Raw genomic sequence first — 17,706 nt, 5'->3', positions numbered from 1 at the left:
TAGTTGTATGGGAGAGATAATAGTAGAGGCTCTTTGCAAATTCTGTGTTAGTGATAAGCAAATGCACTTCTAAAGCTAAGCTAATATGTTTTCTGGTAGCTTTCCTGCCTTGAGTAACACCTTGGTTATATATTTGCCATGAAGGCATTATTGCTAACAGAAGCATATTTCTATTTCGGGAAAAGATGCAATTGTGGAAAAGCCAGTGTTTTGTTTTGTTTTTTCAGGCTGTCTGGAGTCACACTTTCGTGGCAAATGTAGGGAGGGTATGCGGGAAGTGGGTGAAAAAACAGTCTTGTTTTGGAAGAAGCAGTTCTTGCTGTGAAACTTCTCTTCCAAACTTGTGATTTTTTTGCATCTGGGAAAAAAGCTTAATAGAAATAAGTTTTGCATTAAAAGTGTATTTCTGCATTTATACTCACTTCCACAGTGTTTATACCATTATCATAACTGAATATTGTACCCTGACTCAAGCTGGTTATCATTACAAAACAAAGATAACTTGTTACTGCACATGTCTGAAGAAGCTGGGACAGGGAAATACATTCTTGATGCTGTTTGGCAGATCATTTGAAGACTTGAGTTTTCTGCCTCTTGTGTGCATCCAGTTGTGCATGCTGTAGCTCTGTACAACTGACATTTGTATATTCAGACAAAGGAGGAGACATAAAATATTGTATGCAAATACATCTTGAAAATGTGGTCTGCATATCAGATCCCAGGGCTTTTTTTAAGGTAGTTGAACTGGAGATGTTTAGAAGCAGTGGAGTAGGACAGTGTATTTGGGCAAGTGAGGCAGATGGGTACATGTTGCACTACTGTGCCTTGTGTCCGTTTACCCATCGATTCCCCACCTTCTCCTTTGTATATTTAAGATGCAGGGAGGGATGTGCTCACAGCTGGTTGCCTAGCTTTGTATCTGTGTGTCTATATTTGCATGTGTATATAGAGGCTGTTGGGAGAAAAATAGGATATCTTCTGAATTCCTGATGCTCTTTGTCTAGTCCAGCACTTCTCCATCAGAAGCATACATCTTACTCTATTAGTCCTTTGTATTAATTTTTATTTTCATTATAATTGTTAATGTTGGCCTAACCTAGCCTTTTTCTCTATTTGTGTCTTTTGGCTGCCTTCCTACTGCTTCTTACCTGCCTTTATCTAATTTCTCAGTTTCCCATCAGTCCTTGTTGCCTCAGTGACAGCCACTTGCTTTGGAAAACCCATAGCTGTAGCACTGCCTATCAGTTATTTGTGCTGGAAAACTTTGCTCAGAGGTGGCTTGGATGTGTTAAGTCTTTGTATGTTATCCAAGCAGAGTAGAAAGGTATGCATGGGCCGTGATAGGAGGAGCCCTGTCATATGCAGTGATGATCATCCCTCTCCTTCAGAAATGACAGCCAGATCACGCTTCCAATCAACCCAGTAAAATACCTGAAGAAAAGCACCAAAGCACAGTCTAGTTGTAGGACAGAAAACTGATTAGCATGATTCAGAGCGCAGGCACAAGTGCAGGGTACTCTGGCTGGCCCTGCACTGCCTACACCTCCCTCTTTTGCTTGAGCCTCCCTGTTGGAAGATCTGCCTCTGAAGGGTCCTCTTCCCTCTTCTGGAAGCCAGGAGTCGTCTCCCGTGTGGGACCCCAGAGCCTGTGTTGTCCCTTGTGCCCGTTGTGCAAGGCAGCTGAAGCACGCTGCTCGGAGTGGTGCGACAACAACCCACTTCAGTCAGTTATTCATATTTCCACTTCTCTCTATTATTTCTGCTAATAATACACGCTGCGTTCTTCCAGCACTTTGTAACTATTGCAATGAGTTTCAAAGGTGGATGAGTGTTCACTGCCTCATCTTACAAACTGGGTTACTGAAACATGAGGAAGAGAAGGGCCATTTTCCTGGAGTTGCTCGGGTACTGATGGTTTAAACTGAGTATGATGTGCTATCCCCGAAATCAGTGACAGAACTGAGCTGTAAATTTTCAGATTTCCAGCTTTGCATTCAGTCTATTAGATAACAGCTCCCCCTTGAGGGAAACTTCTTTTATTAATAAATTCATAACACATCTATTCTAAAATTGGAGGTTTTGTGTGGGCAGGTTTGAGGTTTGTGATTTCACCAGACTGCGTAAGATGAAGCAGACCCATGGTGGCTGTGTTGTGTCCTAACCAGCTGGTCACAGCTGAGAACAGTGAGGTGGTTTTGCCAGTGACTCGCTCTGTCGCCTTGGGATGTCACTTAGTTCTCAGAGTTGATCAAAGTGCAGCTCGGAGCATGATAAAGTAGCAAAAGCTGGCACTTCTGGAAGAAAGCACCCCTTATTCCTTGTGTACCTGTTGGTGCTAATTTGTGCTGCTCCTCTCTGTGCTTGCGTTAGCATTTGTGTGATTGCGCAGGGACAGGGTGGGAAGCTGGCCTGAATGGAAAATAGCTCGGCAAACGAAGGTTGTGGCAGGAGTGAGTGGCTGCAGGGTGAGGAGAAGCCGGCTGGCTTCTTTCAGCAGCAGTGGTGGTTAATGCTGGGTTAAAATGCTCATCAAACTGCAGCCTCAACTTAGCATTTGTAAAACTGAATTAATGATGGGAAACCCTTTTAATTGTACAAAGGAAGATAGCTAGCTAAGAGTTAAGTAGCTGTGTGTTTATTTTACTTAAGTAATCAATCAGTCAGACTGCTTTCCATTTTCTAAGTGTTGTATAAACTTCATATGCAGAGGAATTACATCAAGATAATTTTGTTCTCCCTTTTTCAATCAAGATAGTAATATAGCTCAGATTTAAATCTTGAATGCATTAGGAAAGACAACAAAAATAACCTTGATTATGAGTAGTCTCCTCGTCTTTTACTCTGTACCTTTCCATTTGTTAATGCAATGTTTGATATGTATTCAATGTTCGTCCTTCACAGAACTAATTAAAAAATACAGTGGTCCCGGGTATAGCAAAAGATTTAAATTACAACTGGTCTGTGGTCAAACATTTGGACGACAACAGCATTGGTTCCTGTAAGAAATGATTTTGTTTATTAAAAAAGAAAGTTAAAAGAAAAACATTTTGAAGGAAAAATTTAAGCCAGACGAAATTCCCTTGTATATAATTATGGAAAATACTTTACACACATAAAAACGTATTCTTGGAAAAAGGGACACAATGTGTGAAATTCTATTCCAGATTCTGCGAAGTTGTAATTTACTTTTCCATGTTGTTATTGCTATTCTGTGCTATAATGAGCATTCTTTAAAGTACAGTAGTATATACCTGTAGTAAGTAGTATTTACATTAAGAACATGTCATAATCCATTTCCAAGTGGGGGAAAAATATGCTTTTTACAAAACACCAGCAAGTGTAAAAAAAATAGTAGATGCCGTGTTATCAACCAGAAGAGCAAAAGCTTTTCAGAAGTTTCAGTCTACTCTTTTTCTTTAGATGCATCTTTATAGGGACATTAAACAACATTTTTGTAGAAGGGTATTAGTACTCAGAACCCAGTTCGGAGAATTACTCTTGAGTAAAGGATTTGAGCTCCTGTGAATATTAGGTCCAAATTCAGTATGCATGTTAACCTCTTTACACCACCTGCGAGATCTGTCTATGGTGCTCTCAAGAACACTGTTCCAGAAATTGGCTTTAATTAAATAGTCTTCAAATAAACCATTAACATCTATTTAACTAAAAGCAACAACAACATTAAGTTGCACAGCTGCTGCTACTAATATAGACTGAGTAATCCTTCTGGTGAATTCTCGTAGAAGAGCATAGTCCTGGCCTGGAAAGAGATGACCACAAGATGCCATTGAAATATGGTTTTAGGTGGAATCAGTGTGGAGACGAAAAGTTAGTGTAATTTTTACAGAGAAGCAAATTCTCCTGTTCTTCTAGATGGGTACTTCTACCAAATTTAAGCTTAGCAAAAGCATTCAAGAAGGAATATAAGTATGTAGTGTATGAGGCTTCATTGCCTGGTGACAAGCTGTCACCTACTGCGTTCTTTTAATAAACCTCTTTGTGCAAATTGCTACCACAAAACTAATTATGAATAGCTCATGCCAGTGTGGCATTGAATATAACAGCAGTGCAAATTAGAGCCAAGGACATTGTAGAGTCCTGGATACTTTTAATATCATTACAAATGGAAATTTTCTTCAGGGCATGTTTTAGAAGTCCAGGATGTGCTGTATGAAAATGTAAAGGCTAAAAATAACACTGCTGTGCCAAACCACTAGGGAGGTTGTTCAGCATAATCTAAATGTAATTAAAATGAATACCCTTGCTAAATGTCAAAGATATGCAACCAGAGAGACTGTAGAGAACGAGGCATCTAAGAAGATAGGGAGAAGTAACAGACATGTTCGTGTCTGGAGAGAGATACTGCAATGCATTTCGTGGCTGAGGAAACGGAGACCTGTGTCCTCGTGCCACCACACTTCAGGTGAAATTACCTGCTGAGCTATGGCACTTGAGATGAACTCTTTACAAGTGCTATAAGCTGCCTTCCCTGCTTCCTGGATTATTAACCTGGGTAATTGGAGTATGTTTAGCATTATATGCTGAGTTGTCAATGAATGCTTTGCATTAAAAGTGGTGTACAACGGAAGCTTGATGCCAGCCTTTTATTTTAAGCCTTTTTAATGCATCTGGATTTAACTTCAGCAAATGAAGTATGAGAGTTGTCATAGTAGGAGCAGTAAATGTATATCAGACTAACTGTCAGTCTATGACAAATGTGTCAGTTTAGCAAATTCGCTATAAAACTTCTCAGCTTTCTAGGTTAACTTGCTTCTCCACCCTGTATTCTTCAAATGAGTGCCAAATTTTGAGCTTCATTAAGCAGTTGCTTTATTTACATCTGCAAAACATCTTGTATAATAATAGTTCAGTGCTCACACAACTGGGCATGCCAGCAAGCCCCTGGACACCACCTGTAGTTGGGTATCTCTCCTGTCTAGTAGGTGCGCGTCCATGGCCTGGTGTCTGACAAATAAAAGGGAGCGCTGTGTGAGCGGGAGCACACATGGCCCTTGACACCTGCAATAACAGAATGTCCCACTGAAGTTAGGGCCCTAATTATAGATGCAGCTGGATATAGGCTAAGCTGCCAATATTTGCCTTAAGAAAAATACAGTGGTGGTTTCTACTTGCATATATTTTGTTTGTTTTCCTGTCGTGACTGACTGGTTTTTACATCTAGCAATTTGAATGTGTTTTAGTGCAGTTCCTCGTTGCCCTCTCAAGGAGGAGAGCACCAGACAGATTGGTAGTTGCCTACCTGAGACTTTTGCATCTTGCAGTCATGCTTGCAACAGCACAACTCCTAAAGCTTGAGATCTGAGAAGAGTCACCAGACCACAGATGTTTTTGCAATGAAACTGTGCACCTCCTAGAAAGTCACTGTGGTGCAAGTAATGATAGATAGTGTTTTCATTTTGCTGCACAAAAGGGTCAAAATGGCATGGGGAGTCCATGACAGACCAGCAGAAAATGTTGGTTCTGAAAGAAAATTTATTTCATAGCTTCAGGGGAAAGTTTGGGCGCTGCGAACAGATTGTCTTTGTCATTGTGTAAAAATGTGTTGTTTGTAAGATGATGCTGGATGTCGGGCAGTCAGTGCGTATGTGTGATAGAACCTGGTACCTAAACTGACGTTAAATCAAACTTAATAGAGTGCTTATTACATCGTGTTTGGATGCGTCTCTGGAAGCATTCCTCTTAGTGTGAAAGTCAGGCAGATTGTCTAAACTTCCTTCCCATGTGCAGCCTAGAAATGTTGGTCTTCACTGTGGAGATCATTTTTTCAATCTCTTCCATCTTTTGAAAAAGAACTTTTTATAGCGCACTCCTGTTTTGAGATGTGATTGTAGCAGCATTTGTGGGGGGCTTTGGTTTTTTTTTTCTTTATTTCCCCCCCCGCCCCGAACTGTAATGTTTGATTCTCTAACTGTTGTGTCGGTCCTGCATGGGTCAGTTGCTTTATGTAAGGGAACCTGTTGTATGGATTGGCACATCCTATTTGGACCCCTGCGTGAATTCTCAGTGGACGTATCTGTGTTAGTAACTAGGGGTAATTAAGGTTCTGCTGGCTCCTTCGGACACTCTTTCCCTCCCCCCTCGCCCTCGCTTTCTTCTTCCAGAGGTGGCCTCTCTACATAATTCCATTAAAGTGATTGTGCTCCGAGGGGTGGACTGAGGGGCAGTGCTCTCATCTTTCAAAGCAGGACCAATGAGCTATGTGCTTTCCACTGGGCAGCAACAAAAGAAAAGGTCTCTCAGAAGAAAAGACGAGCACAAAAGATCAAAATTAGGTGTTTGTCCAGGCCTCTGGTATTGCTTTCAAGTTAGCTTTTGAGGGCTCACTTTGAAAACGGTGAGCCAGGCTAGTTAACATAAGGGTGTCTGCTGGTTTTAGAGTGTGGTGTTAGAATAATATTGGAAGAGAGCTTTTTGCTTGTGCAGTTTAACAGTTCTCTAAAGCACAAGAGAAACATAGGGACTGATGGAAAACATTGCAGGCCCTAAGGAAATCCAGCAAACTTTAAACCCTTGAGATTTGCTTTGCTTCTTTTAAAAAGATTAAAAAGAAAAGATAGTTCTCTTGCTTCTGTAGTCTCCAATAGGCCAAAATGCTGTATGCTGGGAATTCATCCTGCCCTGCTAGCCCTCCCCCCCCCGGGTTTTTGTATAAAGCTGCTATTGCTGATGGCGGGCAGTAGGAGAGGTGATGTTTTTACTGCAAGGGGGTGTGAGGTGTTGTTTGTCCTGGGGCCCTCGAAGGGGATAGCGCAAAGCTACAAAAGGGATACAGACCCTTTTCAGATTTAGACAAATAAGCGAGAGCCATCCAAAGCTGTGGAAAGCCAGACCGTTTAGCTGGATCAATTCACATATGTCATATGTTCTAGTTTCTACCAAAATAAACTTTTACAGTGTTTTACAAAGCACAAATTGCTCAGTTTCTACTTCAGTTATTTGGTTTGCAAAGGAAAACATGAGTATCACAGACAGTCTTTGTTCTATCTAACTGGTTAAAGTTACCTTTAAATTGAAAAAGAAACTGAGATGTAAAATGTTGGCGATTTGTAACCTCTCAAGCTATTCTAATCTGATATTAAAAACTAGTTATTTAAAACGTGTGATCAATTGAAATTCCAATTCCTTTAAAAATAGAAGTAATTAAACATTATTATCTGAAGCTAGTAATAATGCTTAGAGATTACATACCCAGAGCCTCGACAAGATTTTAAAAACCACAATAGAACAGGATTGCTAAACTGTGTTTATTTGCTTACTCATATGTACTCGAGCAAGGTAAAAAGGCATTTTTTAGAAACGAGAAATAAAATCCAATACTGAAAATCTGAGAGGGAATACCTGCTTTTGAGAGGAATAGACCTGAATCTGTACCATCCTTCTACTCACTCCTGTTACTGTTTGTCTTGATGCGCTTCCCTCCGTCCCTTTCGTCTAGTATATTTGAAATGTATTTGCTTATTTTCCTAATAAGTTTCTGCTGTATTTACATTACTTTGCTTCAAAAGTACATTTTTTAAGGATAGTATTTCTCAGTGCTCTTCCTTTCCCACCCTTCCCCCTTAATAATTCCCCTGGACCTCTGTTGCTTGGAGCAGACTTTGGCTAGCCCCAGATTCGATGTCAAAGGCCATGACCCCATGTCAGAGCGGCCCATGCTGCTGGCCTCTTCTTTGAATAATTATCTGGAGTTTATTGTGTTGGAGGGACGGGCTTGGGGGCAGTGCAGTCACCCTGGCAAACCAGACCAATGAGGTATCCAGCCGGACCACTACCCAACAATGGACCTGTAGGTTACACAAAAAATCCAGCAGCACAAAAGATTAAATTAAAAATGGACATTTGGCCACAGAAGTTTTTTCCTTAGGACAACCATTTTTTCAGCTTTCTAAGTGTGGTGTGGTTTTGATACCTTTAATTGAAAGGAGAAAAGTATTATTTAAAATTTTGTGTGTAAGCTAGAATAAAACAGAAATGTTTTTCTTATCCCCTTCCCCAGCTGTTAGAATTGCCATATTGGATGTAGCTTAAGAAGTTGTTTCTGGTTGTTGAACTCGACTCAGAACACCAAGCCACCGAACTCTTGGTTTTTTTTCTCTAGAAATTCTGTGCAATCCTAATTCTTTTAGAAACAAGAACACAGCCCCCAATACTTTTATTTCTACCAACGTTTTCCTTTGAAAGTGCTGAGAATGAGGGTGTTCAAAACTGGTATGAAAGTAAGTTCAGTATCCAGACTTAATGAGTCAACAGTAAATTATAGTTAAATGTCCATTTTCTTTGGGCTTCCTTATCTTTTCCTCTCTCCACAGAGGACTTAAAAACTCTGAAATCCAGATTGTGGAGTGCTGTCTCTTCTTACCAGGACTGAATGAAAGGCTGCTGGAGGTGGACTCACTGTTCTGGAGGGGTGGAAAAAAAAAAGAAAGTTCTTTCATGGTCTGACCTCGGATTCTTTCTTAATTTTATCTAGCCCTGACCTGTTGGCTCTGCTCTGGCTGCTTTCAAGGCCTTTGGAGCTTCACAAACATGCAGCAGCTGAAAGAAACAATGACAGGGCTTTTAGGGGTTGCAATATTACACTCTCTTGTAACCTTGGCTAAGAAGCCTGTAAACAGATACTTTCTATGAAGCATTTGCCAGAAAGCCAAAATTTTGGCTGTGTTGATATCGACAAACACAGCTATGTAACACTCTTGATTTAGGACCCTACATTTTGTATTCAATATAAGCTCCAGCTGAATGAACAGTTACCCAAAGTGTGTCTCGTGTGTACAGAGTGGTTGTGGAACCTGCTGTTAAAGCTTTTATACTTACCTTTAATGCTATAAATTTACCTGGAATAGAAGAATCTTATGAAGCCAAACTACCAAAATCTGAATGGGATAAATGCAGTTCAGTGTTTTGTAGAAAACTGATTTGAAGATAGTGTTAAAATGTAATCAGGACATACACATTTCTGTGTGTTCTTTTGAGAAGGGGGGATGGAATTATATATGGATTAGGATTTTTCATTGGCTATATTGTTAGTGTTGTGTTGCTTTAAGTTTATAGGGTTTTAATGCTGTAATAGAATGCATTGAGAATGGAATTTTTGCTCCATTGTGAATATGGAAGTGACATTATTGTTCTTAGAAACTTTTCCTAAAAGTTCAGTCTGTGCTATCTTGGTCATTTAAGAACGAGGTAGTTGCATTTAAAAAAGTACTTCACCAGCTGCAAAGTGATTAGAAGCACATTTTTGGTTTTAGTTGCTTAACTGCTAATACAGGCATTTAGTCTTTGATGCTGCAAATTTTTCCAGCTGTGTTCCTTGGAAGTGCATGGGGACACCATCTGGCAGTAATGAGGTATAACTCTACCAGATGGAGCTAACCCACGTTGGTTGCAGAGATGTGCCTTCCTCTCCCCATTTCGCTTTTATCACTAGGGAAATGCCTTCAAAACAGGGGAACTTTTTTTTTTTCTTTTTTCCCCCAGCCTTCCTCCAAATAATGAGTGGCTCCAGCAGTCATCCCAGCAAAATCTAGATTTGCAGTAGATATATTTGAGAGGCCAGTAAGGGTCAACGGAAGCGCCATTTATTCTATTGTGGAACGATGCCAGATTGTTTTATATGTTTTTATGTATTTGTCACAATGTCTTAGAAGAACTGAAGAACTAAGATTGAGACAGTAACTCAATGGAATTCCATGGAATACACCAACATACACTAAAATTAGTTCTGACATGAAAAGATATCAGCTCTGTGGCTGCTTTTGCCTGCCATTGTGTATATATTTACTAGACCATTTATATTTTCCTAAGCTTTGAAAAATGGGCTCTGTGTGTTTAATCCATGTTTAAGTAATAAAAATATATAATTTGAATGTATTAAAAACTTAAGTTTTGGAAAAGAAAATGGGAAAATCCAAATATGAGTATTTCTGACTGACGGCTGCTTTGCAGTAGCAACTTCTCCCCTTACTGAAAGAGAAATGGAAGATTTACGTAGAAGCAAGGCTGATGGCAGTGGTAAAGAATACTGAATAACTCTGAGGTGGTGCAATAAAACGTGGATGTTCCAATGAACTCTGGAGCAATAGAGCTGCTAATAAATCAAGTCTCAATTCTTCATGATATTTTTGCAGTTTCTTGCATCCAGACAGATAAGCAGCTGTGGTTCTCCCTCTATGCTGGGAAATTAAATGACTTGTCACAAAAACAGAGTTGGAACATCTGTGTGCACTGTAACACTTTTCTTGAAGAATCTTTTTTTACAGCAGTAACATCAGTAACTGCTATGAACTTCCTATCTGCTGAATATAATCTCTGAGATTATATCTCAGGGATGTAGTAAAACAGTAAAATGCGCAAGCAAATCATTATCATCCAAACTCTTACCAAGCTTCAGCCACTGTAATGGTTAATGTTTTTTCCAAGTTACAATCCACGATTTTTTGGCTCTACTTGCAGTATTTAGCTTTGCCATAGTTTTCCTATAAGGTGTAGAACCTATTCATAGACCCACAAACCAAAGAGAACGGTCTCCCATGTGTCTTGCTGCTGAAAGACCTATCAGGGTTGGATCTGCAGGGCTGACTGCAGATTTTTATGGGAGAATGAATGACAGGATATGGGATTCCAGAGGAGTATCGCCAGGGAGCAATGACCTACCTACAAAAACTGCCATAGGAAAATGAGGCTGATCCTACATAAATTGTAAACCACTGATTTTTAGGACAGCATCTATTTTGATAATATGAAATTAATCAATATAAGGCATATTTAGCTGCTTCTTACTCTTATTTTATAGGAGTATTATTACCAGAGGTGAAATCTCTGCCTCTTGTTGAACTGTTATTCATGCGTTTTTAATACTGACAGGTTTTGGTTATATAAAAAGGGTATGTGAGGCAGATCCCTTGTACTCTGTGAAGCTATGTCAGCTTGCTACATGCCAGCCTCTTTTCAAAGACAGTCTCTGTGTACTCCAGCGGCAGTCTTGCAACAAATTTATTAATTAGCTCTAGCATGTTTATATCAACAACAGTTGTGGCCTCTTGATTTGTACAAACAGTGTAGGTTTTGTGTCCACCAGCTGATTTAAGTAATAACGATAAAAATGCCTATTACAAAGCTGTAGGTGCTGTGACACTTAATTTTACAACAACCTAATGCCAGCAGCACTGAAAAAAAACAAACCAAAACAAACCTCATTCCGCAGAAACAAATTAAATAAAAAAATTCAGCAAGTTGGCAAATAGGCTACAAAATTGTTCCTGTTCACCTTAGGTCTGGGAACAAGCCTTCGACCACTACACAAATGCTGGCAACTGCAAGAGAATTAATTGAAATGACTCAGTGTTACCAGGCTGTTTAGGGAAATTTTGAAAATGCAGAGGTGAAATCTTTATGTGAGTTTTTTTGATTGAAGCTGAATGTATGTGTTGAATTGGTTGAGTAAATCACCGCACCTAATTTGTTTCTGAATAGCAGTGATCTCCTGTGGGAAGATGTGTTACTCCTGGGTCTGTTATGAGCATGACTGATGGCCTCAATACTCGTTTCCCTGATTTCTGAGCTTCTCAAGCCTCCTGTTGCTGTATAGTGTCCATGGCTGGCATACGCTAAATCTGAGACTGTCAGCTCCCCAGGTGGCCATGCTATCCCCAGTCTTTTATCAGTGATTTATGTGTAAACTATTCAGGATAATCTATGCTGGTAAAAGATAAGAAAGTTTGTTTTCTCTCTAAGGATAGGTCTGACTTTGAATGTTTGATCCCGCTGATGAATTGCTGGATCAAAGTATTTATGCTGGTTTTGTACTGGGATTGCAATTGAGGAGTAAATCATATAATAAACCTGTAAACGAAACAATTGTTAAAAATATTCTAAACAGAAGATACTTTAGACAAAAAAACTATTTTCCACCACTTCATAACAGTGTGCAAGTATCTGCTGGAACTGGAGGCAGATCTTCGGCTGTTTGTTATTTTGTGTTGCATATGGTGAAGCTATGACCAACACGGAACAGCATCTCAGCAGGTTCCTTGAATTGGTCTTCAATAATGTTATACATGTAACCTGCGCAGCAAGTTTCATCTCGATTTCTTTCACTGCTCAGTACATTGTCTTTAAAATTATTTTATATTCTCCTTGTTAGATGACTATAACATTTTGGATTTTCTAGGCCACTACATAATGCAGCCCTTCTCAGTTGCTGTTTCAGTTACAGATACCAGCAGATGTTTTTTCAACCACAGAAGCAGTAATGTGTGACAGCTTAGAAATTCTGACATTGCTTTTGGGTTGAACTAGCCTTGCTACCAGTTGAACCATGATGTCCTGAAGTGGAAATAACTTGTTTTTTAGATGGTAGAGCCTAGTTGAGAGACTTTAAACAGGTGGTTCTATATAAAGATAATTCGTTTTGAAACTTCTTGCATTACACAAGAGTAAGTTGAATGGTATTCAACATTGTGCTTTTTCTAAATGTAGAGCATTAAAACCACTTAGAAATAAGATAAAAAATTGTGGTTTTTGAAAGAAATTTTAAATTTTTGTAGGAGTTACATTTTTGCCTTTCTTACACGTGCCATTATTCTTCCTCTCCTCCCCAATCAAGTGTTAATGAGGAATTCAGGTTTTAAAAAAAAAAACCACAAAAAAACCCCAAAAAACCCGATGAGGATAAACAGACCTCACAGGCTCCTCATTCAGCTCAGCGGGGCACTAGACCTTAGCTATTCTTCATTTCGCAGTGAAGATGATCAGTTCTGGGTGACCACTTTCAAAGGGCACAAAGTTTTTGAAGGTGCTTGGCAGGATGATAAATTGTCGTGTCTGTCATCCTGTGTCTTGCGGAAATGCAGCAGGGGTCTCTTCTGCAGGAACTTGTAAAGAAAAAGATAGACTGTGACACTTGGCTGCCTGGATGCCGCCTGTTTCTGTGGAATCTGTTCAAGGGTCTGCTAAATAGAACCCGAATTCAAGTTTTTTCTACAAATGGATGGGAGAATTGAATATTATAACAACCTCCAAAGCATAATCCTAAAGATGTCTTGATGGCCTGTTTTTAAAATTTTGGCTTTGTTTTTCAATATTTTAGTCATGAGCTAAATATATGTATTCCTACCACAGGTTAAGAAGCCTGGGAAGGTACATATTTCCGCTTTTCTGAGATGCGTGCTGTAATTCACCTTAATAAGTCACTATAACTTCTTTTTCGTTGGGCTCAGTGTTTTTAAATGCACCTTCTCTTTACATGTCCTTTTTTTTTTTTCTACAATTTTTAGAGAGGTTGCAGTGATTTACATATAATATCTTACTATCTTTCTGAATATTCAGTTTTAAAATTCCTTGTTTTCTTTTATCACATGCTTAAGGTGTTTGTGTCCATCTTCCCTTTTTCTCTGATTGATTGTATTTTCTTGGCTAGGAACAACTGATGTCGTCTGTTAAAATGATATCGTAAAACGAAAAAAAAGACACAACTTCAAATGATAATTTTACTCTAGTTTAAAAAGACCTCATTTTTTGACATTTTGTAGTTTATATTGTCTATTTGTGATGTTAAAATCTCTTTGAAAAATGGAAATGAGCTTCTCTTGCCTATTCTACCATTAGTGTTAAACACATCAAAGAAATACTTTAATGCAAATTTAAGAGCCCCTTTTCCTTTACACCTATATTTAGATTTTGGTAAAATAGTATTTTAAAAATAAATATACGTAGCGATAGCTCGTTTAAAGCTGATGTTGATAACTACAGCACAATAAGATTGTCTATTTCAAAATAAATACAAAAAAGATTTTACAAAATGCATTATTATGAAATTACTATGCCATCTTTACAGAAACGTCCAGTCGGAGTTGCGCAGCTTGTACTGCTGGTGCAGAGGCTGCAGAGGGAGCTAATGATCTGATATAAACGAAAGTCCTGTTTGTGGTGAAGAAGTGTCAGGGATTTGTGTTCCTGGTTTTTTTCATGAGAGGCCATGTCAAATCTCAGCTAAAATGAGAAAGAGGAGAGCTTATTTTGAGAGGGATAGTATTTTAGGGCACGGAAAAAAAGAAATAACCAAGATCAGCACTGTTATATAACATCTGTCTAGACCTTCCGAAAATCTTAACAGAAAGAAGTAGGTTCATGACAACAGAAGAGGAAAATGTCCTAATATCTACATCAGTACTGGGGTGAAGTTTAGCTGAACCCAGAAGAGCCTGTATGTACTAGTAGCAAATTCCACCACCTTAGAAGTCATCATTGTGTGGAAGGGATTTGTAGCAAACAGCACAGCAAGGGAGCAGGCTGGAGAGAAGCAGTGTGGCCATCCTGGTGGTTTGCACTCCTAACAGCCGGTGGGTACCCCACACCACCTCCACTTACTGAAAACTCGGGGCCCCTTTTTGACTCATTCCTCCGTAGTAATTTTTCACTTGGATCTAGGCCAGCGTGTCATTAACAGAACTGAGAGAAGCAGGACACTGCAATATGGGTACCCAAAGACATGGCCAGAGAAAGGGAAATAGGGAGACCCTTCAAGCTATGAACAGTGACCTCCTAAGAATGCCAGAACCAACTTTCAGCAGAACACTTGGAAGCGGAAGTTGTGAGTCAAGGGCATTATTAACAATCGCTGTTTTTTCACTATGTATCTCCTCTGGGAACCTGGAACTAAAACATTTCCCGTTTCTTTGCCGAGTCCTGTCTTTGCTTTGATTACCCTGCTTCATTACAGCCTGCTTATCCAGAAATAAATGCTGCTTTCTGTGGACCTCATGCTGTTTGTTTTAAAAAATCTTTATTATGGACTGAAAGCACTTTCAATATGCTGAATAATACTATTAAATCTAGCTCTGTAGCTGTGAAGGTGTGATTTACTTACAGATAGAAAGGTGATGTTTATCCTGCTCCCACTGTTTCCTGTTTCAAACTTCGATTTCAGGCTATCAGAAGCAAGACTGGGAGATAGGTGACTGATTCTAGTACAGTCTGGGCAAAGATTCAGGGAAGTTCACAAGATCTGGAAAAAAGACAGGCATGCAGCCTGTTCATCAGTCTGCTGAGTGTAGCAGACAGATTTTGAACAAAACTTGCAGGAGAATTAAGTTATCTCACTACCTGTAGAAGTCTGAAAATCCTTACCTTTTTTTCTTGTGTCTAATTATTCCTTTACTCTTTGTGCAGATCCTAGAAGAAAGTATCATGTAAGGCTGCTGGCATATAACAGTATGGAAGAAGGTTATCAGGCAGACCAAACAGTCAGCACTCCAGGATGTGTCTGTAAGTGTTGTAGGTGCATGAAGAATTTATTAAGAGCTGAACTGTTTCACGATCCCAGCAGCTCTGTGTTTTTAACCTATAAATAATCAATTAATTCAGTGTAAAACAGAGAACCAGAAAGATCATATCTGTGACAAATACTATCCTAGTCATCCTGCAACCGAGACACATCTCCTGCGTTCATGGACTGCAGCTGAGGAAACCAGATAGCTACCAAGCTCATTTTCCTCTCCTATTGGATTGTCTGCGTCATCTTACCAGTGATGTATCATGTATCTTACGAGAGATTTGTCTCTCTCCCTTGTCCCTGTTTATAGTTTTGACTTTGTTTCTGAATAAACAAGTGGGAGTACAGAAACTATAAACAGAGGCAAGGGAGAGAGACAAATCTCTCATAAGCTTATTGTGACAATATTGGTTTAACAGCTTGAACCGGATTCCTGGGTCTGAGTACCAGGTAGTGCTGGGTAGGGCCAGATTGGGATCTAAACCTGTGGGCTCAGGCCTGTCTCTTAATCTTACCAGTACGCAGTTCATCCAATAATTCATACTCCCTTTTTTGTTTTTAACAGCTGTCCGTGATCGCATGGTGCCACCGCCACCACCCCCTCACCACCTCTATGCCAAAGCTAACACTTCATCTTCTATCTACCTCCACTGGGGAAAGCCTGCCTTTACATCTGCGCAAGTCATTAACTACACCATCCGCTGCAACCCAGTGGGGCTGCAGAATGCTTCTCTGGTTCTCTACCTTCAAACGTAAGTGCAGTGCTACTAACGAGTCTTAGTTTCCTGTTTCCAGATCCTTCCCACTCAGTTTCTACTCTTCCTGCCCTCTCTTAATTGCCTTTTACTGTAACGACTTTTATCTCCCTTAGATGACTGTGTGTTTTGTCCAGTGGCTGCTAGTTGTTTCTTGGTTTATTTAAGGCATGTTGGTAGAATAGCTTAATTCTCTACCTGTGATCCTTATATTGGATTCCTGGACAAGCTCTTGAATTTTTAATGGTTTTTTTAGATGTCTAAACTGAATTTAGTTTTAAGCTCTTCTTCAGCCAAACAGAAGAGATTACCTATTTTATAGGTAGCTTGTCTGAGCAACGATGGGACTTAGTGTCTGATTTTAAGACTGGAAACAAGAACTCTTGACTTTTGAGGGGTTGAGCATGTTATTGTGGGAATGCCACATTCCTGACTGTGTGGCACCCTGCCAGGAGAAAGCCAAGTAGGAACTACAGCTTGCTTTTCAGAGAAGCAATGCATGAGCCACAGAATGGCAGGACAAGGAGGAAATTCTGCCTGGGCCTGGTGTGTGACTCTATGCCCAGGTGGTACGGGAGCAGGAGACTTTGCTCCTTTGGGGCTGCTTATGCTGGGTGCTGTTGAGGGAATCTGTATGTGGGTAGCTCCCTCAATACTTGGGTTTACTGAAGCCTTCTAAATAAGAAAAATGCTGTCTTAAAAGATAGTTCCTATCTTAATATTGATGGCTTTCTCTTCAAAGAACACATTCCCTGCTGTATAATTCCTGACTTAACAATTAGACACAGTATAATCACCATGTAAAATTCTTAGTGTGCAATATGGAGCAATGAATGCTGCTTTTTGTGAGAGGATGAAACTATTGCAAATATTGGTGACTTCCTTTGCAGTATGGAAGATTGAAATACTAAATGAGATTTAATAAAGCAGTATCTGTAGAGTAACACCATTTTAAACTTGAGATTTACCCTCAACTTGGATATTATCACCCCAGAATTAACCCTGGTGTATATGAAAGATTTCCCCCTGCCTTCAGAATCAAAATAAAGCAGAATGTCTACAATTGACTCTGTGATCAAATAGTGAATTGCAATATTACAGTTAATACAATCAATTTTACAGCTAATAAAATATCAAATATGACTACAAGATAAATAGGGAACATTTATATTCTACAGACATCCTCTAATCATGAGGTGATGCAGGCTGTGCGTTAAAGGGGAAGTTGCACACATCTGTGTCTGTTGTATGAACTGAGAAGCAGATCCAGGAAAAGCTGGTGGAGCCAACAGTATGGGCCTTTTCAGCTGTGGTGCTGGTTGTAGCTTAAGTGTTACTCTAGCTTGAAGCATAGTATCCTATGGATAAATGTAGAAGGAGCTGAGTTTGGGATACCTACTTGTGACCTGGGCAATAATATTGTTGGTCTTGCTTGTGCGTCAGCTGTCCTAACAACCTTGATAAAAACTTGAGCTCAAGTCAACCAACAGCAGACATAATATCCTCCAGAGAGCTCCAGAGTTAGTACAATTAGATTTTCAGGCAGACAGCACAGGTGGACATGTCTGGACTTGAACTGGTTTGTGTTGAACTGACAGTGAGAATCTACTCACAGAGGTAAGAGATATCATTTGAGTTTGGGGTCTTCAAGTCAACTGC

The 17,706-nt window shown here is 39.6% G+C and overlaps 1 protein-coding gene across 1 annotated transcript in view; it reads left to right on the top strand.

The window, feature by feature from the left end:
• Window positions 1–17,706, top strand: part of PRTG (protogenin) — an 86,152-nt gene that overhangs the window by 58,620 nt on the left and 9,826 nt on the right. The window contains 2 exon segments of the mRNA XM_074156424.1: window positions 15,190–15,285; window positions 15,858–16,044. Of these exon segments, the coding sequence (XP_074012525.1) occupies window positions 15,190–15,285; window positions 15,858–16,044 (283 nt within the window).

This window comes from Numenius arquata, chromosome 11 (genome assembly GCF_964106895.1).
Source record: "Numenius arquata chromosome 11, bNumArq3.hap1.1, whole genome shotgun sequence".
NCBI lineage: Eukaryota > Metazoa > Chordata > Aves > Charadriiformes > Scolopacidae > Numenius > Numenius arquata.
Note: the sequence above shows the minus strand (reverse complement) of the source record. Positions and strands in the feature narration are given on the sequence as shown.